This window comes from Pieris brassicae, chromosome 12, assembly GCF_905147105.1.
Source record: "Pieris brassicae chromosome 12, ilPieBrab1.1, whole genome shotgun sequence".
NCBI lineage: Eukaryota > Metazoa > Arthropoda > Insecta > Lepidoptera > Pieridae > Pieris > Pieris brassicae.
In genome coordinates this window covers 6,366,645-6,394,615 of record NC_059676.1, presented here as the reverse complement: position 1 = coordinate 6,394,615, position 27,971 = coordinate 6,366,645, and the positions used below count along the sequence as shown (strand labels likewise).

At 35.3% G+C, this 27,971-nt stretch overlaps 1 protein-coding gene across 3 annotated transcripts in view; it reads right to left on the bottom strand.

Moving 5' to 3' along the window:
• Positions 1-27,971, bottom strand: part of LOC123717550 (POU domain protein 2-like) — a 54,887-nt gene continuing 26,916 nt past the window's right edge. For 2 of the 3 annotated variants that reach the window (XM_045673600.1, XM_045673601.1), the window contains exons 3-7: positions 3,759-3,806; positions 1,762-1,982; positions 1,183-1,522; positions 709-1,091; positions 1-623 (exon numbers count right to left, since the gene is read on the bottom strand). In XM_045673600.1, the coding sequence (XP_045529556.1) occupies positions 387-623; positions 709-1,091; positions 1,183-1,522; positions 1,762-1,982; positions 3,759-3,806 (1,229 nt within the window). In that variant the 3' untranslated portion in view covers positions 1-386. Of the gene's footprint in view, positions 624-695; positions 1,092-1,182; positions 1,523-1,761; positions 1,983-3,758; positions 3,807-27,971 lie in introns of all 3 variants that reach the window. The other variant, XM_045673602.1, reaches the window with a different exon arrangement.

The following is a 27,971-nucleotide window of genomic DNA, read 5'->3' as shown; positions in this document are numbered from 1 at the left end:
TAGAGATCTATGATGTTTTATTATAACATATAGATAGTTCTACACATCCACCTTACATCGCGTGATGCGCTAAGTGATATGAGTTCTGTACAGAGCGCGGACGCCTCACATAAATATATCCGATAATATCCGCTACCTTACAGCTACCTAATTCCTACTGCACTCGACGCGTCGGCCGGGAAACACTTCACAGATAACAGACGCCACTATACAATATAAAATTCGTCACGTAAATATTGAAATAAAAAATAACATGAACTTTAAGATTCTGTACAATATCTATAAATAATCTTTAGTTTTAGAACTAATTATCATCGCTAAAGTCTGTCGCGCACTGCACGTCGCCCGTTATGTACTGAGGCCGGTATTTACAGGATGTGCGACCGTCAGTCGCGCGGCGCTCGCGACAGCAGCGCCAGCGGCTGCATCGCCGCCGCCTGAAACGCGGCGTGTGCTGCTCCGTGCGCCCCGTGCGGACCGTGAACCCCGTGCGGGCCACCGCCGAGCACCCCGTGTGCATGCGCGTGCGATAATCCGTGGGCCAGCACTGGCAGCAATCCGCTGTTAGGTGAAGAGGCCCCACCTGGACCTGACTCGCCCGCCGGCGGGTTTATCCGCTTTTCCTAAAAGAGAACAAATTTATTAGAACTGATTGAATTTTATAATTGTAATAATTTTACTTTACGAAATCGTACATAATAATCATACCTTCTGGCGGCGATTGCAGAACCAGACACGCACCACCTCCTTCTCCATACAGAGTGAGTCGGCAAGCGCGGCGATTTCCTCGCTGGTAGGCTTGGGGTTGTGCAGGAAAGCCTTCTCGAGGGCGACACGGACCCCTGACTCGATGGAGGTGCGCTTTTTGCGTCGCCGGCCAACGGCTTCTGCCAAACCAGCTCCTAAAGCCGCCCCGCCACTACCAGGCAACGAGGAGTCGGCATCCTCCAGCCATTTCTGTAGAAGCGGCTTTAGCTTGCACATATTCTTAAAACTCAGATTGAGAGCTTCGAACCGTGAGATAGTGGTTTGCGAGAAATCGTTGCCGTACAGTTTGCCCATAGCCAATCCGACGTCGCCTTGTGTAAAGCCTGTCAAATAGAATAGTCAATACTAGCAGAATCTTTCCTATTTAAATATTTCATATGCCTAATGTATCGATAAAAGGTTTTAATCTCATACCTAGTTTGATACGACGTTGCTTAAAGGTTTTGGCAAAGTGCTCGAGTTCTTCTAGATCAGCTGTGTCGTCGGCGGGATCGAGAGCGCGCGGCTTGTGCGCATGCGCGTGCAGCGGAGAGTGCGCGTGCGAGAGCGCGTGCGCGTGTGAATGAGAGTGTGAGTGTGGGGAACGCGCGCGTCCCGGGCCTGGAGTGTGTGGCGTAAGGAAGGCTGCGGCTCCAGGTGGAGATCCACGTGACACAGGTGACGGTGAACGCGTCAGTGGAGCGGGAGGTGGGGCAGCGCGTGCCTGCAGCTGTTGCAACTGCTGCGCCGCCGCCTGCGCCACTGCCTGTTGCACCTGAAACGCGAAAGAGTAATCGTAAATTATCTAGATTATAATTTAATCAAAAGTGCGTTATAAACAATGGTAAGAATAGTTATTTATAGTTATATCACGCACAAAATTATTTATTTTGACTATGACTAGGGAACTATTTTATGATGTCAAGTTTATAAAGCCCTTTTTATTTTAAATTGAGGCATTTCCAAATGTATTCAAATGGATCACTGTTCATATATAGTTTGTAGATAGCATACCTGTGTGTGTAGCAATAGAGAATGTGCGCCGTGTTGTGTGAGCAATAAATGTTGCAACTGGGCGAGCGCATTGCCTGCACCGGCCACGCTGGCGGCGCTCTGCAGCAGCGCGGCAGCGTGGACAGGATGAGGGGGCGCGCGTGGTGGAGCAGTGGGGCGACAGGGAGCTGAAGGTGGTCGCTCGTCGCCACTCTGCTCGCCCTCGCCGCTCGCCGAGCCGTCTGAAGATAGGAACACACTTGTAAATTAAATAAATCCTAATTTTTTTCCAGTGAACGCAAAATATAAAGAAGATACGTTTCAAAATATTTTATATAATTGCCTTACAAGGTTCGTGAGCCATATCTATTATATACACTTCCTTAATTTATAATTATGACTTTATCTTTAAAGTTTTTTAGACATATTGACTCCCTTATATGTCGAGTCTAGCTAAAAGTTCCATGATTCGTTCGATATTTAAATAGATAGATAAATCGTGATTTTGTATTGAGAGTATAATTTCTAATAATCCTTTCAACATAAAACCACGCTTTACCTACTGATTCTTTCTAGTATATAAACCTTATTTAAAAGCTATTTGAATGAATAAAATACATAATATCGATATCCAGCAGGCGTACCTAACATTGAATATAATTTCACCCTTTTGATTTGATTTCGAACAATGGACGCGACACAGCAAAAATCACAATGCACCGGGTGCAGCGGGGTGAATTAATAGTTAATGCGAAACCTTTTTAACTCAAAATGCGCCATCATAACATATTAGCGCGGCAAAGTTATAATAATTTTATACCCATATGCGCTTATATACAAACGTTTGTAGTATTTGGAGATTTGTTTATTTTAATGAGATCATCAGTAATAATAAGACGTATCGGCCAAAACTATCATTTGAAGTTAGACTTTAGATTACTTTTTCTACCTAAGGTATTGTATGAAAAGTATATTAATTTCATTATATACAATTAAAATATATATCTGAAGTTAATGAAAAATAAACTAAAAATTTTAAATTATTTTTACTCATGATTTAACATCTATTTTGCAATTAACAATCTCTTTTTTTCCGGATTGAAGCTATGTATTATTATAAACTTATAATCATTTTACAATAAAAAAAATCCCGACAATCCGGTAAAAGAGTTATTTTTAAATGTGTAAAAGTTATGTTAATAAAAGACAATACTAAGTACATACAATTTTAAAAGCTCATAACATTCTAACACATGGGTAGAAAACTTCGATTAATCTTTTGTAATCACAACAACTGCTATTGATACCATAATTATTGTTTCGTATACGATGTTCTCGCGTGCGACTATTGTGTCTCGTGTCGGGGAAGGGTTGTGCCCTTACACTTTCTCTAAGAAAAGCCGCGACTTGCGACCCCACACTTTTTATATGGGAGCGTGCCTGCGCGTACGACGTTAATCCTTCCGTCTTTCGCACCTTGTACCCTTTATCATACCTGCTAATACTCTCGATCTCGCGATCCACAATTCGTATAAAAGTCAAAATGAAATATATTCATCACATGTATTTCGAAAAGAAAATTTCACTTAACTACACTACGACTCCATGATGGTAAGTCAATTTCGCCTTATTTACAATAAAATAATAATAGAGACTGCTTCAGTTAATTAGCCATTTTGATATTGTGAAAAATATACCTAAAGCCCGATAAAGCAAAATATATTTTTCAAGAAATCTTCAATTTTTAAAAGCTTGCACAAAGTATAATACAAAATAGTTTTATGCCATGCAATTAATTATCTTTGTTGTCTAATTTTCATTAAGTAGAGTAGTACTAACGTTAATTTAAGATTAAGTTAAGATTGGTAGTAAAGATATCATTTGCCATGTTCAAATGAAACAACCGTCTCTGTCTCCAAGTAAGCTTAAAGCTTATTTGAATAAAAGGTCCGAGATACTTCTTAGTAAATTAGCAAATCAAGTACGAGTAAATCTGTATAAAATTCTGTGACACTTACCATGGCTGGGGGGCGGGGATGGCGACTTGATGAGATCTCCGGATTCCTCTGAAACAAAGAGATATTCGTTAAGTGTTTAATCTAATTTGGGGATAAGTACTAAGTGCGTGTTCAGTTGTGCGAGGTCGCGGGCTTCGGACTAATCTTGGGATTATCTTAGCTTCGGTAGCCATAGACATATAAGAAATTCCTTGAGACGTATAAGCAATGTTATCGCTTGGACGAACACTTTAAAAAAAATTCAAAATTCAAGAAACTTCGACTGTTAAATCGCATTTGTAAGTTTTACATAGCATCCAAAATTAAAATAGCCGTGATTATCGCTAATCTTCGAATGGTATAAGAAGTTTTACTAATCTCTATTTGAATATTTTGTTTCTTATTTTACTGTATCTCACATTATTGCGTGTTGTTGTTACTCCCACGAGTATGCGTGCTCCTATTTCACCATGCCTACTGATGATAGAGGACGACTCTTTATTTTTTATTTTTTCCCGTTTATATATTCCTATTGTTTTATTTTATTAGTATAGTTAATTACTTAAAGATGTCACGTGGAACATGGTGTAATCGTTGCAGCTCCATAAAAACATTTTGTTAAACAAAAGACTTGGGGATTAAAAAGAGTGTTGGAGAGTTTATTGCCAGTTCTTCTCGTCCGTTCTACGCCTTTGATTTGAGAACTGGCAGTAGATGTAAAATGTACTTTATAGGTGTACATTGTGTTACCTAAATGAATAAATTATATTGGATATATTTTTTAGAACTTACTTGAGCGTCGTTAAGTTAATATTACAAATTGTATTATTTTTTATTTATAATTAATTATTAAGACTCATAGTAAAGTAGATGCATGAAATTGTTTTATTTCTACGGGTCATAACAAGGTCAATCAATTGAAGATCTAAAAGAACAAACATATTTTATGATTATTGCGCATGAGTAATGTAATTCTACCATCAAGAAGAACCTATTTGATACAAGAGCATTCATTGATCGTAAACGGATATTGATGTGTACATGGGGTTAGTGCGGGGTAATCCCACGGTGTCAGCTGACCAGATCAGCTAATTAGGGATAACCGCGCCGTCAATTAATCCGATAATCTGAAGCTGTACAACGCACACACCTCATGATTACATTATAACATCGATTTTTTACTTCTAATTTGAATTAGAAAGAATATTTATTCGGTGTCTTAGTTCTTAATTTCATTGTCTGTTATTGTTGAAGACTTCATGACAATGTTTGATGATAATGATAGCCTTTTTCTTCAGATAGTTTTACACTTAAACACAACTTATATTTCTATCTCATTCAAAACCTAACGGTACCTAAAATTAGGTACCCGTGTGCCCTGTTATGGCAAAGACCTCCTCCAAATCTCGCCATTCCTGTCTACACTGTGCCACTCTGCCACTGACATTAAAACGTACCAACAGTGAAAATTGAATTTTGTCTAAATGATTTTTAAGTGTATAATAGACTAGTAAATCCTATTATTGTAAGACATAACAATGACGTTAAAGCAAAAATAAATCTTAATATAAAAACACGTTGACATAATAATTACAGACAAAAGACAATAACTCGAGGAATTTAAAGTTAAAATATATTTGGTTTAGTTTAATTAAAAATTTAAGTTTGCGCCTAGATAGTACCAGTGACCAGCTCCGGTGCTTTCTTCGCTTAACGAATAAGTATCGCAATTGAAAGAAAACAATTTTTTAACCGGATTAAAGCTATTTGTATTATTATAAACTTATTATTTACATAATTTTAAATTTAAATTTTTCCAACGACTTAGTTGATACCAAGTCCGGGGAAATAAATACAGATAACACAACTTTCTCTACGGCTGTGATACTTTTGACATTCAACACCTTTTGTCTTCAGTCCCCGTGACCACGCTGTAAAACACGCGAAACGTCGGAAAAATTTACATTTAAAATTATGTAAATAATTATAAGTTTATAGTTATACAAATAGCTTTAATCCGGTTTAAAAATTGTTTTCTTTCAATGTGTAAAAGCTATGTTAACCAAAGACCGCAGATACTAAGTATCGCAATACAGGGAGCAAATGCTGCCAGCTAGGTACACTATACATATATACAGATACAGGCCACAGGGACCAAGCATTTTAAATTTGTTATTATTAATCTTTAATTATATTTATTATTACTATGGAAATTGTAAATACTGCATATTTAAACATTGTAGATAAGAAAGAAGAGCCTAAATTTAGGGCTAAGTATGACCTCCCATTGTCCAAAATTGACATCCAAATTTGTACAAGTTTTTTACATATGGAAAAATATATTTAATTAATTTTTTAAATTTCGCGCTAAATATCGACTCTCAATTTTAGCCTGGAAGCTAAAAGCCCACTTGTACCGATTATTTTATATATTTATTATGAACGAAAATTTATGGATCAAATCCATTAAATAAACACGAGACGTTAAAAAGTATGACTAATTGCAGGATCAAAATTCTCCTCCTATGCGAATAATCCAAAAGTAGCGTACAGACATTTGTATTCTATACACATCCTTATAAAAAGATATCACAGTAAGGCAGGTAGATAATCGAAGAGTTGCGTATGCGCGGATGTGTAGGATTAACTAGACTGACAGATCCGTAAAAACTATATTTATGTAAAAAACATGCATTGTACTCCTTTATTGAATCGTCATCAGTTTTTTACTGGATCGAATTCGCTACGTTAAAGGCTTGCTTTTTGTGCCAAATTCAATATTTAAAAAAGATATTAAAGAAACATTCTTAAATTACAATAGATGCATTTTACGTTTGCTGTCTTCACAGTTTTTTAGTTTATCGATACAATGATTATAATGCGCAGCATATATTTTATTTATTAATTTACTTTTATGTTAATATCTCTTCCTTAATATGGAAGATTATATTAAAGGATATTACATAACACGACTTGTATACAATATAATCTGTAATATTAAACGACGTAGTATGGTGCATGTTAAAAATGTAACCTTTTTTGTATGAAAAAAAAAATCAATGAATTTTGGTGATGATTTTAAAAAAGAAGCTTTAATTCGTTTTATAATTAGGTAAAATACTTGATTTTCCATATATGTCTCCTTTACATATGAGTAAAATTTTAATAAGTCAAATACATGGAATAACATTTAATAAGGTATGTAACAGATAAGAAGGCTTCAAATTTTTAATTAAACATATAATGGTAATTATTCGTGAAATATTAATTAAAACTGCGTATGATTCATGGGAAGAAAGTTTATATTTGGAAAAGGCCTGAAAAGCCCACCTTATTACAGAATTGAGAATCTCAAATATATTAGTTGAGCTAATATAAATGTTATAGAAAAAAAACTTTGAATTTACACAAGAGCAGGGCAGAGAACAATCAAAACATAGTGCCTGATGTTAAGAGTATGAGTATGTACAATTTTATATGTTATTAACGAATAAACTCAAAGGCAATATTACAGATTTTTTATCGGATGTATCTCTCTATATTTCTTTTCAATATATAAACAAATGTAGGTGTATGTGTCAAGAAAAACAAAAGAACATTTCTTAATATGAGATGCATATGTTAACAAGAATCATTTCAATATTTAGCTTGAAACAAATACAAGAAATAACCTAACCTAATATAGGGTAAAAAGATTCAATTATACAAAGACTAAATGACGACCAACATGTATTTAACAAGTGGAATGGGTCAGTGCTTTGAATGAATTACACATATAATCCTAATATTTTCTTATTATTTTAGATAAGACGGCTCCTTATAACGTTAAGAAAAACTTATAAAGAGTTGTTCTTGTTTGCATGCTAAATGTTTAAGCAAATCTATCTTCTGCATATAATTTTTGTGTGTATTAAGTTCTATTAACTATTTATTTGGATAATAATAGTTTATTTAACACTAAACCTGATACTTATTCTAAATACTTGAACTAGCATCGAATATAGTTGTTAAACTTTGTAAATAAAAACAATCTTCAAAGCAGAACAGCTAAATGCTAAACATCATAAAGTTTGAACATATATTTTATACAAAGTATTTCAATCTATAAACCTAAATTGTAATATTCAAATATCCCTATGTATACTTTTAAAAAATTATAAGAAACTTACGGTACGCGCAGAATGGCGATGTAGAGGCGCGCACGCAGGCTGTAAGCACCATCGTGCGAGCGTGATAGCACAAGTCGTTTACGGCAAAAGCACAGGGTTGAAAGTATCTCAGTTAAGAATATGAACGTAGCTGCGCACAAGATCGCGGGTGCGCACTGATCGAAGGTTGGCGGTCGACTGGCGCCGGGGCCGCGATTCCCGCATCACGATTAAAAATTAAACTTTTTTGTACGAATCCGTTTCTTTTTCCGCCCCTTAGTGAATTTTTTTCGCGCGTCTCGCCATTATTTCGATTACCTGAGATGGATTTTTTTAATGCTTTCGCCCGGCGATGCACGTTTAAAAGCTGTTTAATTTTTTTTTATGAAAGGGGAACGACGCGTTCGGCTAACCGACGCGATGCGCGAATTCCGATATCGTGTTCGATTAAAAAAACGTTAAAAATCGGTTAAACTTCAGCTCGTTCCTGCACAGCAGGCTTCATCGGCTTCGGACTCATTATCTTACAATGAAACGTAATAATTTCGCATCAATATTTATCATTTAATTTGGACTGCAAATTATTATGACATACACATAGTTATCTGGAGTTTTTATTTAATTTGTATTATGTATTGAGATATTCTGGTCTACTTATAGGCAGTTGAGCTTGCAATGTTTAATATAACCCCCTAGTTAATTGTTCCTAAATTTCTACAAATACTGTTGTATATTAAAAACCTTCCAAAGCCTAAATAAATATGGATAAAACAGTATTGCAGTAAAGTGTTAGTATAGGGAACGTTTTGAATTTTAAAATAAGAACATGAAAGTTCGATCGGCGATCCTCGTGAAGTGGACTGTGGATACTGAAAGTCTAAGTAGCACTTTGTGATGGAGATGTGTCCCGTTTCGAGGCTTTTGAGTTGCAGCCGCGTGTTTGTTTAGGCGCACATATATTGCTACTTTGAATAAGAAATGTGCTCCTTGTGCTCACAATTCTGGGATAAAACATTCAAACTCTTTTGATGTTTCCGGGTTCCCTTTGTTTAACTCGCGTTATTTAAATGATTATTTCATTGTGGTCAGTGAAGCACATAGCTTAATATTGTTCTTTGGTAATATTTTATTAAGCTACTTTTTTTTTTTTTTAGGTTAATAAACACGACTACCAAAAGTATCTAATTAATATTTCTTCGTGATTTTAGTACCGTATATTTAAGGAACTTTCTGTTTCACAGAATAAATTATTAGAACGATAGCTAAAAGACTTACTTCTAGTAAATGTTATAAATGATTTATATTCATAAACTCATAACATGTTGGTCATAAATCATAGTCAGTTGGTCAGTTGGGCGGGCGGGCACAGGGGAGAAATGTCTCTCGCGAATTCATGTTTTACGGGAGCAATAAGTGTCGCTAACAAGTGTTTTAACATTCACCCCACTCTCCCCGGAGGGCTATCACCTTGACCCTTGATATACGACTATACTTTACATCTCTAAGGGAAAGGGTTAATGTTATAAACATAACATATTAACAGAAATATTATCAGCAAAACATGCCTTTTTAGTTCATTGGATATATATACATATCCTTTGTTCTGTATAAATTAAACCACTCATTTGACGAACCAGTAATTAACAAAAGTATGTTACATCTGTTGCTTTCATGATTCGAATCTGCAAATTCATTGAAACAGGCTTTGGCAGAATGAGCCAAGAAGTACTTTAGTTGATACAGTGCGCTTATTTAGATTTTATGTCTATTTAATATTTTATAAAAGATACTTTGTTTATAAAATTGAATTAGTTCATAGAACTGCCACTGTATTGCAAGCCTTTAAGCGCGCTTTAACGTCTACTCACAACATGAAGAGTTTTAAAATTATCTACTTAGGTACATTATATTACTATGCACTCTTTTGTTCTTGAATTTTTATTGCTCTACTCGATTGTAATTAAAAAAAAACATAAAGCAAAAAGCTCCAACGTTTGACCGTAAGAAATCTTAAGTAATAAATAAATCTATGAGCAAACACTTTCTTGGCAGTAAATAAAGTAAAGTAGATTTAGCTTTGTTCCTAATGTACTCTTTACAGACTGAGTACTCGCATTGTGCCCGCCCGCCCTAAGCATATCTTTGGTTGCAATCAGCGTGCGGAGGGCGCCTTATCGAATGCAGTAATGAATTGCGAGTTATCGATTGGTATTCAGATCGGGGGAAATGGCAGCCATACTGGATTAAAGTATTTGCATTTTCAATTGTATCTGAATGAAGGGTTACGCGTGCCACTAATCTCGTTAACGAGTACATGCCCCTCCTTCCCTCGAGCTTCGTGCCCCGTTCAAATTCACCCCTTAAATCGCTTTAAAGTTCAAGTTTACATTCGGTTATTATTATTACTCTTTTCGCGTCTGTTACAATGTCAATATTATCTTACTCGTATTTCGCAATTCTATGTATGTACAGTTATGTTTTAAAATAATAAATACAATTTTCAAAAGCTTTCGTTTGTTAGGATGTTAAAGTTGTGTATGTGATGTCGGTAAATTGTTCATTAAAAGTAAACGGTTACTTAAGGTTTATGCATCCAATTGGATGCAATAACAGGTCTAACTGCCCCTAAAGCAGCTATTAACTAATCATTCATTATATATGACACAGAAAAAGAAAAAAATGTGTGTGTACTAGTGTACACACGTAAGAGGTGAAACTTCTTTATGACTTTATTTTCGAAATATGATCTACTCTATGTAACTTTACAGAAATTGGTTAAATAAAGGAAAATTAGATAAAGTTTAAGTAAACAAAAGGCTTTTATTATCATAGACATGAATACAAATAATACAATTATTCCATTTTACTAAGATTGTTACAGAATTTCATTAATTGAAATAGAATTATTACTGTCATTGTTATCGTTATTATATATTTTTGTTATAAATTGAGTCGAATCAACCGTGGTAGGGACAAGAAAATGGAGCGTAACCGAAAATTCGACGCATAACCAAAAAATGTGACGGTAATTTTTTTTCTAACGCTGATAAAGAAGTTTCACTTCAATTAAAGTTATTATACAGACAATATCATTACAGAGTTCAATAGTTTTATTCATTGATATGATTAATCCATTATTAGAGCTAATTGAGGTTCCGTTCAATTCCTTAAATATATGCATAGGTATACAAATAAAGTGTGTTCATATACTAACATTTCAATGTTTTAACGGTAGCCATTATACAAAAATTAATTACATATGCTGCACATTCAGCTGTTATGGTGCATACTTTATTATAAATGCATATTTACTATGTTATTTGTATATAAAAAAATCATAAATATTTATTGTGTCTCAAATTTTACATAAAATATATGAGTTGGGACAGCCCCCAGTCCAGTTGTATATATTGTTTCTTGAAATACCACAAAAATTCTAGATCACAACAGCATATTGAATAAGGTATAAAAATATTTTTTTTAATTTTTCTGTTTGTTGTAATATTTATGTTTTTAACTCTTTAGTTTATAATTAATTAAAAATGTATACTTTGGTCTAGTCTTTTAGGCGCCAAGGTTAAACTCAGTGTTATTTCTGTCTTTTAAGTTTATATTAAGCAGTAAGAAATAAAAATACATATTTTTCGAACTCGACGAGAATTTACTCGAATTTACTAGATTTTGACCCGAGACGTTATGATTTTAAATCAAACAAGATCGCGTTATATTGTAGTCGTTACACACAAATTACTATTACAGAAAGTCTCATATTGTCTTTCGTATGACCTGTCTGCACCTCATTAGCAGTGGGGGTGTTCGGGGGATACAGGGGGGTGAGGGGTAGACGCGGGTGGAGAGGGGGAGCTAATCAATAGCCGATGCAGCTGCAGCGCTCTCTAATGTGAAATAAACCTTTGTCGCGAAGTTTTATATCTTATCACAGCCTTTAATGTTCCTATTGTGTGTGTGATTGCAATTTTTAAGCAACGTTATTAGGAATAATAATTCAACCAGACTAGATATTGTTTTAAACTACAAAAAATATTTTTTCATAAATTACCTAACCGAATTAATTGGAGTTATAGTTGCCTTAACTACATATTTTTTTTGTAAATTACTATTTTGAGTTCAATTGCAATAGTTATAGCACAACATGAATATAGTATTCCTAACTCAACCAGAAAAAACCTATAAACTAGCCATTAAAAAAACATTTTCGCATAAATAAGGTTTGAGAGTCTGTTATCGGGTGCATAAAAACAAAACCGGTTGAAATGATAATTTACAAAATTTTGAGACGTAATAGACAAATTACATTTAAAATATGCACATTATATGCATGACGTTGAAATCTAAAACACTAATACGTAGCCGCGTAGCTCGATCCGTAGCCCGTAGCACATATGTAAATGAACCCTAATCTATTTAAAACTCACCCTTCAGGTGAGCTATGTAAATTTATGTAAATAACGAGGGTTGTGATTGGCCCGTTGGTAAAGGGTTAGTGATTTATTGTTCGCGATATTTGTTGCATCACGCGTGACGATTTTAATTTAAGCGATGATGAACGATGCTGAGTTGCTCGCACGTGGCGTCGAGATACTCTTTCACTGTTAATATTACTAGCACCTAAATTATCATTAAATGACCCGTATTTTGAAAGTTATACTGATTTATTGTATAGCGGCTATAAAGTTAATCAGTTCACAGATAGGGTTAGAAATGAATTTACTTTATCATGTATTAGGACTAGAGACATATAAACTTAAATATTTCATTAATGTTTTGTGTAAATAAAAGTGTAACTAAATTATGGGAGATCTTGTTCTGGTTAATTTATGATAAGTTAATAATGTTTATTCTCCGTAATCAGGGATGCGCTAAACGTTTTTCTCATGCTATGTTTTAAACATAGGCAAGAAAAACGTTTAGATAAACTAAAATCAAGGAAGCTTTTGGCTATTCCAATTGCATTTATTATCGACTTGCTAATATAACGATTGTCATGTTGAATTTTACATATTCTGCATATATAAAATATATGTATTTTTATGTAAATTAGAAAATACACTATGTTTAATACTTGTCTATATACTACTCGGTTATCTTTCTACAGAGACTGTTTTAAAGTTGTGTACCAATCTCAGTATTTCACAAGACAAGGGTCACTCTCATTATGAATGTGGTGTGTCAACAACTTGGCGGACCGCTCCAACATCAGTGTGGCGCCCCGGGCGCAGAGGCCCACTGTTTGCTCGCCCTCCGTCCTCCTCTAATCAAATTCTTGTAAACCCACTCAACTTGAGTGGCATTTTAAGCCGGAAGTGCCTCACGTATTGGACGTTTTGATTTTCCAGCTGAACGGATTCAATAAGAAAGGTTTGCGCGGTGTCCACTCAAAGGGGCATCTTTGATCGTATGGAACTGACACACATTCCCTAATGTTTTTGGCGCTTTTATAAAGAAATAAGAATAAGCGGTACTTATATATACGACCTCTATAAAGGATCTTACTCGTACGGTCAGACAAATATTATTACGATGGCAAATATCGTGAAGATCGTTTAAGAAAATTTTACACTCATTCGCAGCATATCTAAGACTGGACTGGACTTATTAATAAATAATATCAACAACAAAAACAAACGATAAAATCTGTGGTCAGGACGTTAGAAGTTGTAGCTCTAACTACATATTTGTAAATACAAATACTAGAACCAAGCATAGATAAGTACTTATTTACTTTTTTATCACGACATTGATATAATGAAGTATGTGATTGGCATGGTTCAATTACACCTTAGTACTAGATTTGTCATATTCAATGTGTGTGTTGTGGTGTGTAAATTTTGCATATTTTGGATCAATTCAATATGGCCTATATTTATTCGAGTTTAGGAGTGGTTTTGTTTAAAATCTTAAACTTAGTAGAATACAAATAAAGACAATTCACATTTTATTCTCCTCACTTCTGGTACGGTTTATCATATTAATCCAATATTAAAAACCACAATCTTTGTTATTCTAAGCACGAAATTGGTACCTGAATAATGATTTATGTGTCAAAAAAATGTTCTAAAGTTAGATTAAAATATCAGATGGATCTTGGTCACTTGGATCAGGAACACTTCCTGAACCAAGGTGATGCAGTAACGAGATAATAACAGACTATCGAAAGTGCGTACAACCCTTTGATCGTTGAGTGAGAGTGACGCACGAGTTGGTGAAATGGAATTTGCGGGTGTGGGGGAGGGGGGCAACAGGTGCGCGGCACGCGCGGGCGCAACCCGACAGCCGTAACCCGCACAGCTTGCGAATTAACAACAGATTTTTAAGCACCTTCAATTCTTAGATTACTGTATGTAAGCAGTATCTTAATTCATGGAAATCGCAAGGAAACGTATATGTTATTACTACGTTAGTATAACTCAATTGTTTGTTTGCACCGCTTTTACTCTTGAATCTCTAGTTTTATATTTACGCTATAAAGAACATATATACTGATTTATTTATGAAGTATATACAAGGACGGGGAGATAATATACGTAGGTGCCGCGTGAGCAATCATAATTTATAAATTATCCATATGTTTAAAATCCATGCAATGAAAGACCGATGATCCTACATTTTAATCAGTGATAAAATCAAAAAAGCTCTTACCTTTGTACATACGAAAATACTATTAAACTTTCAAACTAAGAGTTAGACGTTATTAATAATGATTTTTCTTCTTCTATTTTTAATATTTATTATACACACACTATTACAGTCATTTTGATTCACCAGCAAATGATTACGTGTGAAGTACTTAACACAAATTGTTTCCCAAAGACATACAAATTAAGTGATTCAAACAAATTGTGAGTATAGGTTGACGCTAGTTTAATGTCGACATTAAAAACGCATCAGCCTTAATCTAATAAGGTGAAATAACAGTAATGCTATGCCCACGACGGCAGCACGTCTTGTCGCTCGGCTATTGCCACTAACACGATTATTGTTTTTGTCGCCGATCATCTATTATTCAACTTGATATGCTTATGTCTAATTGAATATTCTAACATTAATCAGTTTTCATTAGTTTTTCAGTTATTTAGATTCCATCTGCAATCGGAATAATTCTCCGTGCGTTTACATCGAGGTATCGTGAATATAAATTATAACGACATACAAGTATATTTAAACAATGTAATCTTGTCACGACTCACGTGCCCGGACGTGATACAGGTTTTAAAATCACTTAACAGAAAAGTGGTCGTAGCAAAAGATTTTCAAGACTTACGGGTTCCACGCAAAAACCCAGTTGCTTCAGTGATTTGTAAATAAAAATATCATGTAAATCGCAGTTAAAAAATTGACAATAGCAATTGGAGACGCATATATTGTTATGTGTGTGTGTTAGCGCACGTGCAAGGGTTGTAGACAAAAGTTTTACCCTTCGCGAGAGGCAGCCGTTTTTTAGGATTGTCGGGTGCGGCAGGCGGGGCGAGGCGCGGCGGGAGGGGCGGAGTCTCGCCTGCTTTGCATACTCCGCCTCGCGTCGCCTTCATCGGTCCTCTATACCTCACCTCGGAGGACTCCTCCCAACCTCTCAGACTACAAAGTACATATACAATGGCTGATCTAAACCCTAATCTAACGAAGTTAAACATCAAATTACTACATTTGTATTTATTCATTGATAGGCAATAACAATAACTCTATACAAGTAATTATACTAATTAAAATCGAATGCCAATCTCACCAATGCTTAAACTAATTTTCGCTTTCAACTAATTTTATTAGATTAAATTAGTTACAGAAATATTATATAGTTTATGTTTCCACACTACCTACTATAAACTTCTTTTTATAACTTTTTTATTAATAAATAAATATGTATATCGTTATTTTAGTTTTAGCATCCATTTTCTTTATGTCACAAGACGTTTTTATTTGATCTTAATCACATATACAAACTAAATGTAATGAATCCGGTGGCTTAATATTTTTTGAATGACTTGGTCATAGATTCAATTCCTGTTGAAAGAGTAATTGTATTGACAACCACAAACCGGCAAATCATATTAAATTAAATATATGCAGAAATATTCCTCGGAGGAAGGACCTAAATTTATATAATATATTGTGTACTTCTCTATTATTAAAACGTTTTAAGGTCTATGGTATGATAACCATTTATTGTCTATTTTAAATAAAAAAATATATGTTTTACACAGAGAACTCGCCTAAAACATATAAGCTTCAATTCAGTTTTTCATTTTCATTACCCGGTTAATTAACATAACTCTTAAATGTTATTATTGATCAATTAATATGCCATAATAGTTACTACTTATTTAGAGTATATATTAAAGTGCAAGGCTTGTACAAGACATAAACAAATAGAAAATAAACTAATATATGATCATTAATTCTGAGTATGCTATCGTAAGGGATGAGTGTGTCAGTATGACGCAACAAATACCGCGAGTCGCGCCTAGCTCGATTTGTTAACGACAATTTTACTGCACTCGCAGCTGATTCCACAAATTTTTTGCTAAAACCGTTATTTTAGACATAAATCTCACCCTTCTAACATTTTAAATTTCAATATGCTTTGAACAATGCACTCGGCTTTTTACGTTTCTCTTAAAAATATGGGGTAATGCATTTTTTATTGCGCAATTCGCGAGGATTTCGGAGACGCGGTCGTTATTCGTTCCCACGGCGCCGGGGAAGTGGGTCACGCATTGTTCCGTTTCTTTGGTTTTGTGTTAAAAAACGGATTTCTGCGGAGACGCGCGGGACCTGTCGCCCCCCCGTCCCCTCCCCACGGGCCCCGTCGCTACCCCTGACACACTTTTTTAAGGGTAAAGAACATAACACTCGCAGCTTGCGATCTAAATTTTCTCAGGATTCAATTTTTTTGCAATAAAATGTAATATCGTGTAGTGGCGGAGGCTGATGCTGTGTCGCGGCAAGGGTTGCAGACATCTGTCGCGGCTGATATTACATGTTTCCAATAAATTCGTGCAGCGAGGGGAGCGCCGCGGGGAACGAGATCGGGAGGGGGCGGGAGGGAGCAATAAAATGATTAGGTAAACAAAGCGGAGGGCCGGCCGACGAGGAGATTACCTCCGTTTTAACGCGTGAAAGATTTCAAAGGCCACTCCACAACACTGGACGTGTAGTGGGCCGCGGAGGGCGCAAATTCGATTCCCATCTGAGATTGGAGTGCGCCCCAAACTTGTTAACGCCGAGTGCCCAGTGACCACTCCGAAGCACAAACATAACTTAACATTAACGCATGTTAAAAATTTATTGGTTTTATATAAAGACAATGATAATTTCAAGATCGTAGAATGTAATTTGAGATAAACTGAAGTTTTTTTCATTACACGTGTACAGACAAACTCATCAACACATTGACGTTTATGACGTGAGGTATGCATAGAGTATAGAGAACAATGCAATCATATTAAATATCACATCGTTTCCCGGATACGTAACGGTGATTATTTAAGTGCGAACAGCTATTATAAGTACTCGTCGTTAAAATTAATTTTATTATATGAATTTTGCAAAACTAGGTTAATATTTTGAATATTTTTTATCACTTGTCATCTATACATATCTAGCAATATTTTTAACCGAGTCCTACGTTTTTTCATTAGGGGCTAGATACATATTTCTTGGGTTCCATTTCGGGGGAAACAATGTTTCTGGTCTGAATACTTAGAAGCTACTTGCCTATAAAATGGTCACAACAATAGGTAACTATCAAATGCTTCAATGAATTTTGATTTTTTTTTTCAATTCCTTATATATTATTAGGTCCTTACATATGAAATTGGCGTATTTCGTACTGGCCACTAATCACGATGTTCTCCTCTTTGGTAAGGAATTCCAAATTCAAATTTGTACAGCTATTTACTCATGTATTTGTGCTTCGATGACCGTCATTCATTTGTTTTTTTTCTGTTTGCGTCACTCATTTTACAAAATGGACAACTTCAAGTATCGCATTATTTACGAGCACGAGTTCCGCCGTGGCACTAGTGCTGCGGAAACGACTCGAAGGGTGAAAGATGTGTATGGCGATCAGGTTGCAAAAGAAAACACAGTTCGTTTTTGGTTCCAATGTTTTCGTTCTGGAAATTTCGACCTGCAGAACAAGCCCCGAGAACGGCCTGAGACCCAAGTTGATAATGCAGTATTGAAGGCTATTGTGGAATCGGATCCATCGCAAACCACGTCCGAGTTAGCTGCAGGCTGCGGTGTTAGTGATAAAACTGTTTTAATTCACTTGAAGCAAGTTGGGAAGATTAAAAAGCTTGAAAAGTGGGTACCTCACGAATTGACTGAAGCAAACCAGCAAACGCGCGTCGACTGCTGCGTTACATTACTGAACCGGCACAATAATGAAGGTATTTTAAACCGAATCATTACCTGTGATGAAAAATGGATTTTTTACGATAATCGGAAGCGCTCAGCGCAATGGTTGGATCCTGGCCAGCCAGCCAAATCCTGCCCCAAGCGAAAATTAACCCCAAAAAAGTTACTTGTAAGCGTTTGGTGGACTTGTGCCGGTGTTGTTCATTGCAGTTTTCTCAAATCTGGCCAGACTATTACGGCTGATGTCTATTGTCAGCAATTGCAAACCATGATGGAAAAGCTAGCGGCTAAACAACCTAGGCTGGTCAATCGCTCCACGCCACTGCACAACAGACGGCTACCAAATTAGAAGAGCTTCAATTGGAATGTCTAAGACATCCTCCGTACTCCCCGGACCTTGCTCCAACAGATTACCATTTTTTCGAAATTTGGACAACTCTTGCAAGGGAAAAAATTTAACTCTGATGGGGCAGTCCAAATCGACTTCACAGATTTTATTGATTCCCGTCCGACTGGTTTTTTTAGTAAAGGGATCAATGAACTACCTATGAGATGGCAAAAGTGCATAGAAAACAATGGTTCATACTTTGATTAATTAAATATATTATATTTAAAAATATTCGACTTTTTGTTCCTCCCATACAAAACGCCAATTTCATATGTAAGGACCTAATATAAATACACTAAAGTAAACACCAAATTATAAATTCCTTAAAAAAATACACAAAACGAAATGAAAACAGTGCAAAACGTTGTAACACCTACTTCTATACTAAATTTGTGGAGAATCACATTCCAGATTGGCAAAAAAAATATCTTTTAAGGTACAAAATTTTCGTGTCTTATTTTATCAAGATGTATGTATGAGGAGATTGTTCGTTCATATACATAATTGCGTGGACTGTCCAAAGTTTTAGGTTGCATGCAACCCTTGTAAGCGACACTGCTTCTCAGGGCCGAGTTCAAAGTTTTTCATCAAGAGTTATCTAAAAGTGTGACTTTCATTATCACGACTTTGTTCACGCAACGCTGGACAATAGCTATCGTCCGACGAGACATAACACTGTCATTAATTCAACGACATGTATGTTGTTTAAATAAACTTATGAAGAGTCGTTAGTTCCGCCGCTAGACACCGACACCACACTAAAAATATTTAATGTACGCAATGCGACGTAAGCGCCTTCCAGTGACAACAATATTGCAATTACTCTAGTCGATGTTATCCGCTAATTACAGCTCATTTAAATAAGCCCTCAGGCGAATATTCACCTTAAAGCTAGCGCGTAAGGGTGACAGTGCTACGCGCTATGAGATTATTATGATTTAATCAGAGACATTTGCAAGCGCCCGTATAGTGCAAGCCATTGCAGACCGTTCATTCAAACAAATAAAATTGAGCAGACCTTTACTCAGGGGTTTTAAATGCAACAATTTAGGTATAGAATAACCACCACTATGTGGAACCAGCTGCCCACCGATTCACCAATTTATAAAATGCCGGCAATTTAAGTAATGCGGTAGTATATTTGCGCGGTATACCTTAACATTAGGTGCGCCTTCTGTCTGCTTGCCTCGTGTTATAAAAAAAATATAAAGGTAAGAAAAGCATTATGTTGACCGTTGAGTGATACCTCGTAACCCAAATGTAGTGCATTCTCTATTCGTTCATAGGCACTACGACTGGTCCTAAATCTTCATTTGCTTTCAATAATTAACAGCTCCTAAATCCACGGTAAACGGCGTGTAGGTAGGAGGATGTATGTATGTATGGACTCAGTTTCCGCACTTAGACTCTCAGTAGGTCCATTGTAGGTAGGAGGAAAAAAATCATCCTATCGCAACGTTAGATTGGGTATTGCGAATGCGGAAGATGCGTGTCTTGTCTTCTTGTGTCTTTTCCTGTGTCAGATCCTGCAAGCATTGACGTGACTGACGGCAAACCTCCAGTAACGGAGAGAAAAGAAGAAGATTCCCCTAATATTTAAGTGTAAAGTTATCAATCCAAAATCGAGGTTTTGAATATGCGTAAAAATGCACGTTAAATTACAGCATGCGTCAGTCACCAAGGAAATCAATGATACAAATGCAAATACCTGTAGGTAATAGTGTAACAGCATAAGATAAAAACACATTCTTAAAAACTTATCACCAATATCCAATTTCGTAAGTTTAAATTGGGTTAATAAGCGGCGCAGTGAGAGCTGCTTATTGTAAGGTAAATATAATCGAGCGGTATCGGTGATCTTGTTGTTAGATGCAAACAAAGGAATCTGAATAGCCCACGACTCATTGTGGTATCGAGAGATGATATCTGCTGTATGACAAGTAATTTTATATTTCAACAGTACAATGGAGGCATTTTCACAATCGATTACTGAACTAACAACTTACTGGATACAGTGAGTAAAAGGGTAAAACAATGCTGGAATCACTATAGATTTAAGGCTGGCAGTAGAAGAGAGAAAAGAAGAAGAAAAGAAACAACACAACATTAAACTGTATTATTAATATATTAATATTAACTAAGTATTTCTTACAGTCTAGGAAATGGGAACCTTTTGTCAGTTTACGTCTGTTAATCTATGCAGTTCATTAATTATTTTCATACATTGTGATATGTGTGTCATTTTTTAAAATATTAGTTATCGCTGATGTGGTTTTAATGAGAGAGAACTGCGTTCTTTGCTAGATAATTCTTTAAGGAATGATTTTATTTGGGATGTATTGTTCTTGACTCCCTTTTAAATATATTACAGTATCTTCGTCACGTCTGGTTCTTTATTACCAAAACTTGGTACAAATGTTATCACAACTATAACTAAACTACACAAAGGCAGTCAAGCTCCAGGTTTTCTGAGTGGCAGACCCTAACGAAGAGTGTAGAAGAATAACTAGTGATAAGTATAAAATCCGTAGGTTACCTTTGTATTCTACTAGGGATTCAGTTCTAAAGCAACTTGCCCTTTGGCTTATTACCAATAAGCAGTGGTAAACAAAGATGAGTCCGGAGTACCGGTAGTAAACACAGCAAGGCGGGCACACGACGTGATCGAATCATGGTCGTGTGCGGTCAACGACCGGGTACGGGCGGCGGTCACGAGCGCAGCACGAATGCGCAGCATCTCAGATTTGAATACTAGATAATTAATATCGCTTTATTAGCGAAGGCAATATCGATTTATGAAGATATTACCCGCTTTGTGTCGAGCCGCCTGAACGTAAGCGGCCGCCCGTGTTGTAATACCTCTTTACCGCCGCAGTATGACCTTTTATATAGATACTTATATATCAGGCATGCATTGAATATATTAAGTTACAGTTTCATACAGTTAGATTAATAGTCGTGTCCTCTTTTACAAGGCCGTAGCATTGTCGTTTAATCATATGTCTGTGTATTGCCGAAAGTACGTAAGTATTGAAAGAAAACACTTTTTAACCGGATTGAAGCTATGTATTATTATAAACTTATACTGATTTTATATTATTTTAAATTTAAATTTTTCCGACGTTCACCACCGTTCGTCACCGTGACCACGCACGCTGTAAAGTGCGCGAAACGTATCACACATATAAAAATCACCAAATACCTTACCAAATGAATTCAAAATAAAGTAAAATTAATCTTCCCTACAACCTTTTCTGGTCGAGGGTTTGGTTCTCAGATTTCTGAATCTGTTTCATTATCATTTGTCAATACAACCACACACAACACACGCCGACTTTTTGGGTTTAAGGCGGTTTCCTTACGATTTTTCCCTTCACCGTTCGAGTGAATGTTAAATGCGAAAAAAGGAATAAGTTTGTATTAGTCACTCAGCTGGGGATTGAACCTATGGCTATACCTAACCTAGGGCACCAGGCCAACACTGATCGCAAAACGAATTACATTTGTAGTTATTTTTTATAAGACTTAAAGGAGCGCAATTTTATTTCGTTCATTCGTCTAGTCTTTTTCATATTGTGGTATTAAAAAGTTCTAACCTGTTACGAACTGTGTTATCATTAATTATACATATTTATTTCATTACATATAACGACTAATAAATAGGCTATATAAAAACTGTGATAACAATTTATTAGATAGAAATCGTTAACGCGTGCGCAACCCTTTGGCGAGAGCAAAAAATGTCCCTACAACTGCCGAGTGTATCACTGCCGCGTGTCTTAACAATGCGACAGTTTTTAAATCGTTAATCGCAATAGATATAATATCTAATGATAGTTAGATTAGCATTGTTAAATAAAAATACTAGAACCGGATGACACCAATAGCATGATAAATAACAAATCAAGATATTTAAAATAATAAAAATAAAAACTTTTGCGACTCATTTTCAACTTCATAATAATGATAAATGTTATGTTAATATTTAACTATTTCTTCATAGTCTAAAAACACTGCAAATGATAGGTATGTTACACTATATATATTTACATATATCGTTTTGAATCACTACATAGAAATGGGACATGAATACCAATATTTGTATTCTACCGCAATACATAAGAATGTGACAATATCCATCAATTCAAGGATTCGTTCTGAATTATACCGTGATAAAAGATTTTTTTTAAAAGAAGTTACCGTCAGACAAAGATATAGTTAATCTTTTGTTATAATTGGAAACATTATATAATTAGACGGTTGTACTCTCTGATGAAAGTATCAACGCAATACCTCCAACAATAACTTTCCTCCGCTCTCACGAATAATCCATCAATCAGATTCATCATTAATAATTAATATTTGTATATCGTTCGAGCGGCGGCCTTAAAGAGGTTATTAGGGTCTGCTATTTGTTTGTTTATCACAGTCACTGAGTTTAACTAGCTCCAACGTACTCTAATTGTCATCATTAATTCTCACCTCTTCGTACTTCGCTTATACGATTGTTTAGTCGAAACAATGGCTTAGAGGCTGAATATCCAATATCGGTGATTCGATACAATCGCTGAAACTTTAACAAGGTTTCGATAACGAGTTTCGATCGCGACTATCGTGATATGAAATGTAATTTACGGCTCGCGCCAAATGTCATGTGTTTAAAACATTATTAACGCAGGTTGAATGCCTTGTACAAACTTATTCGTATACGAACGATACAGCTTTTGAATTTTTTATCCTTATCATTTTTACTATAAATAAAAGACACAGTAAATTATTTAAATAATTCAGGTTTAATACTGATAATCTTTGCTGTATTTTGCTATTCATAATAATGTAAAACAAAAGGCAATCGTCAAGAGTACTACATTAAAATAATTGAATACCTTGTGTCTCCGAATGACTCACAGCGGCAGTAAGTATAAGCTAGAGAACAAACACAGCTATTAAAAAAAAAATTCAAATCTGTAGTCGAAAATGGCATAACATATTTTAATGCTTTAAATTTGATTATTTTTTACAAAAAAGAGTACGACTTTACATGAATTACAATCTAGCTTATACAATACAACACTAGTGATTAGCTTAAAGGTAATTAATGTTGAACAACAGTCCTAGTGTTGTGTTTTGACACCATGTTCATGTGTCCAAGACTTGCACTTATATTCCTTACTACTAGGTTTATTAATTCCAAAGGTTTAGTTCTCTTTAGGCGAATGTTTTAAGATGAATAAGAACGAGTTAAGTTCCAGGATATTAGTAGCGTATATTGTGTAGTTGCATGTGGCTTAGTTGTGAGTATGAATTGAAGTCCATAAAAAGGCAGAATCTCACAACAGGGGGCTGCAAATTCGCAAGACCACCCCGAACTGTGAAATTGTCTTATATCCAAGCATTACAACTATATAAATATTGATAATGAGGTACTTTTAAACTTTTTATATTTTAATAAAATGAAACAGCTTCAAACATTAATATTGAAGATACAATTAACGGAACCGGTTCAAGTACAATAAATGATTAATTAATTAGTGGCCGCCTGTGGGCGCCATGCTGTGGCCTGTGAGCACGCTAGCTGCACTCGCAAATCTAGGCATTTCTCAATGTATATAATTTGTTTGAAACCCAAGGGGGTCTACCAATTAGTTCATCTATACTATATGTATGGTTGTATGCACTAAACGTCTTGTTATTGTTAAATTATCGGAGCTAAAGCGTAGCTGTAGGTACGCGATAGATATTGTGTACACAATTTTATTTTAATTTAGCTAACGGAAACAGAGAACAAGCGTGCTCTCTTTGGGTTGCAGAGCCAGCGAAATGAGTGAGCAGCATCATAATTTTTGAGGTTGATTTATATTCTATTGTAAAAGTTAATGTTGCCTTGTGTTAATTGATACGTTATATGCAAGTAATGGTCTAAGTAAATATTATGATGATGAGGTGATGTTACCTTCTTAGTCTAAAAGTGTTTGCCTGTTAAAGGGTCTACTAGTTTATAATGTTACATTTTTTTTAGAAAGACACTCAATTCGAGCGGCTGACGAGTGCGTTGCCGGCTTTTTTTGAGGCCTTGGTTCTAGAGGTAAGATATTATTGTAATAGACGTCGCCAGACCTTTATTTTAAACAAATATGAGTGGCACAAAACATAGACGGATTTTTTACATAAAGGAAACTTAAAAATATTTATTATGAAAAATATTGTATTTGTAATATTATAATGTATTAGTGCGGATTTTATGTACGGAATATTAAACGGTCAAGATGTCTTCCATCACGGTGAATGCACTCATCAAAGCGGACTAGCGAATTTGCAGAGACACGTAGTTTAAGCTTTTAACCGCTTAATATCAGAATTAGAAGTTTATGATATACCTATAACTCTTGCATTGACTCAGGAGATCTGTTTGGCCACAATAAATCTCCAAGCGGCATATGATTTTTCCCGGAAACAATGTAATATGCTTTTTTTTAGGCTTTCAGAGAATCAAACTAGAAATTACTATGAGAATGTCAATTCGATTCTCAACATTATCTTGTAAGCATAGGTCTAGTTAGAACTTACAATTTTGTTTGCCTGTCGGAATATAGTAATTGAAGGGTGATGAAGAGTCGTGAGAAGTACTTTCTCACGCCTCTGTTGAGGGACATTAATTCTCATGACGTACAAAAAGCTACGCACTTTTCACTTTATATGAATGTTATAATAATGAGCACATATCATATATGAGTTACCAGTTTCTAGAACAATATAATTTAAATATTTCCATATATTACATCCATTATTTAAAATTGTATATTTTTACTTACATAAATAAATAATCACATACATTACAAATTACTACATTATAAAACATCCACGCCTCTCTGGTGGATATCCTGAATTCTCAATGACTTGAAAAAACAAAATGCAATTTAAAATATTTGCGTGGCTCTGATAGTGAAATGAAAAGCGAAGTCATGTGTGTGATGGTGGTGCGCAACAAAAATAGCAGCTTGATTGGGTTCTTACGGTCGAATTGGTGGGAGCGCTAGGAATGCGACTCGTAGAGGCGGGTTAGGACCCCAATTTAAAATTTAGATAAGCGGAATAAACGCACCCCTGGATACTCTGATTGACTCAGTACCCCACCATGAGCGAACGCCATCTTAGCATGCAGACAAATGACAGGAAAACAGATTTGAATTTCACTGTAGAGATTGGAGAGTGACTTTTGATCGCCGTTTTTGGCTTCAAATGAGAAACTACTTTGCATTATGCATTGTTTAATATTTTTTAATAACCTTAAAAAAATCAATAGATATATGTATTACTAACACCAACAAATAACGTTAAATTAGCCGTTAAGTTTTAAAGTTCTAAGAAAGTGATCTACCATATAAGATTCCTATTAAATACTAACTGGAAACTGCATTAGGGAGACTACAATTTTATTTATAAGAATTGAACTTTAACTCATTCTAACTTTGCACTCAAATATACACGAATACATTCATTACAAGATTCAAGATTCATTATAAGAAGAAAAAGCTAGTTAGGGACTCCCTAGGGTACGGACTAATGTTAATGAATAAAGTTTATTATTATTTAATATTTTGTTTGGTGTAATAATATCACATCGACTTGTTAGTGAAAGCTTTAACGTAACCAAATTTAGTGTATATAGGCCGATCGCGAATGCTATACATGAGAACAAAACTTGCATGTTATATGGAAATATGTTGAATAAATTTCCGAAACAGGTCGCCGCTAATTGTGTACGGGAGGGTTCACAAAAACTAGCCGATTATCTTGAGGTATAATCAACGGCTTTCATGTTTATGGGCAAAGTTATAATTATAATTAGTAGAATACGCTAATTAGCATATTAAATAAAAGCGCTACTCTGCCCCGCGGTTGCGTTCTAATTGTTATTACTTTTTAGTCAAAGTACAATATTGTAAGCTTCATTTAAAAAATCCATTTTCAAATTATACACGTCGGTGTAAGCTCGAACGACCACGAGGGCTTTAAATTCTAAACGTCAAGTTTAGTAAACAAACGACAAACGATATTCGAAGTTCAGATTTGAATAATACTATTGAAAATGTATTCTAATGAAGTTTCATGCAAATGAAACGTTTTATGAAGTAAACGAACATTACTTGCTATATCAGTTACCGCATATAAAAAAGATTAATTAGATTTTTATATAAGCACTCGTCTTGAGCATGTCATATGTAAATAACTTTGCATAATATTCACATTGTGCGCCGGCGTCCGTTCTAGCTTCTACAAACAGTTTTTATCTAACTGTATGTTATACGTCATTATAATCATTTTGCATGTTTATTTGATTGCATAGCTCAGTCATGGTCTACCTAGAAATTAAATTTGATGAGCTGTCAAAACAATTTCACATAAAAACTCATAATTTAACATTTTACAGTTTTCAAGGCCTTCTGGAGATATTTTTAAAAACGGACTTTAGTCTCTTGAATATATCCGGAAATTATTTAACTTACGTTTTTATTGAACAAGACCTAAAGAGACAAAAGCAAGTAGATATCACTTTACATATATAATAGACACATAAATGTCTGTACTGTGCCCAACTCAATTAATCAGGCACAGGTGTCTGAGTAGTTTATTCGGACATATTCAATTGTAACGCGCTAGAATTAAAAAAGCGAAGGGTCAATATTTTATCAGAGCCCTTCAGAGGTCGAGACCCTTTAGGAAAAGGGATAAAAGGCCTTCGTGAATTACTCAAAATGAAAAGTGTTTACCGAAAGCTCTTTCCGGAGAGCTTTTACAAAACAGATTGCACCCACACACACAACGGCCTGCATCCCTAGCCACAGGGGCATTAAAATTAATTGAATTTTACATAATATCTTAGTTCAAAAGTGGAACAGGAAAATACAAAACGGATGCATGTTATGGTAAACTTTTACTTTTAGATTGTGGCTACGCTTGCCACAATGCAAAGTGATGCGGCCACAGATAACCTACCCGACCAACGTTCTAAAGATTTTTGCGTCTAAGACTATGGTGGTTTAGACATTAGGATTCCCTTTGCATAATACAGATAGCACAATCTGTTTCTTATAGAAGAGAGCCTAGTGTCCTTTTACACATGTTTATTGTATGCCATGAACATTTATTGATATAGATAGTTCTTTTTTGGTGCTTCTCCATTACTGGAGGATGGCCGTCTCAAGAAACGTCCAAATGCAGTAGCTCTTCGGCAGTCGCAAGCACCCATTGCCTAATGTTACAATGCCATGATTTTACTTTTAAGAATTATAATTAGAACACCTTTCTAGAACACTACAA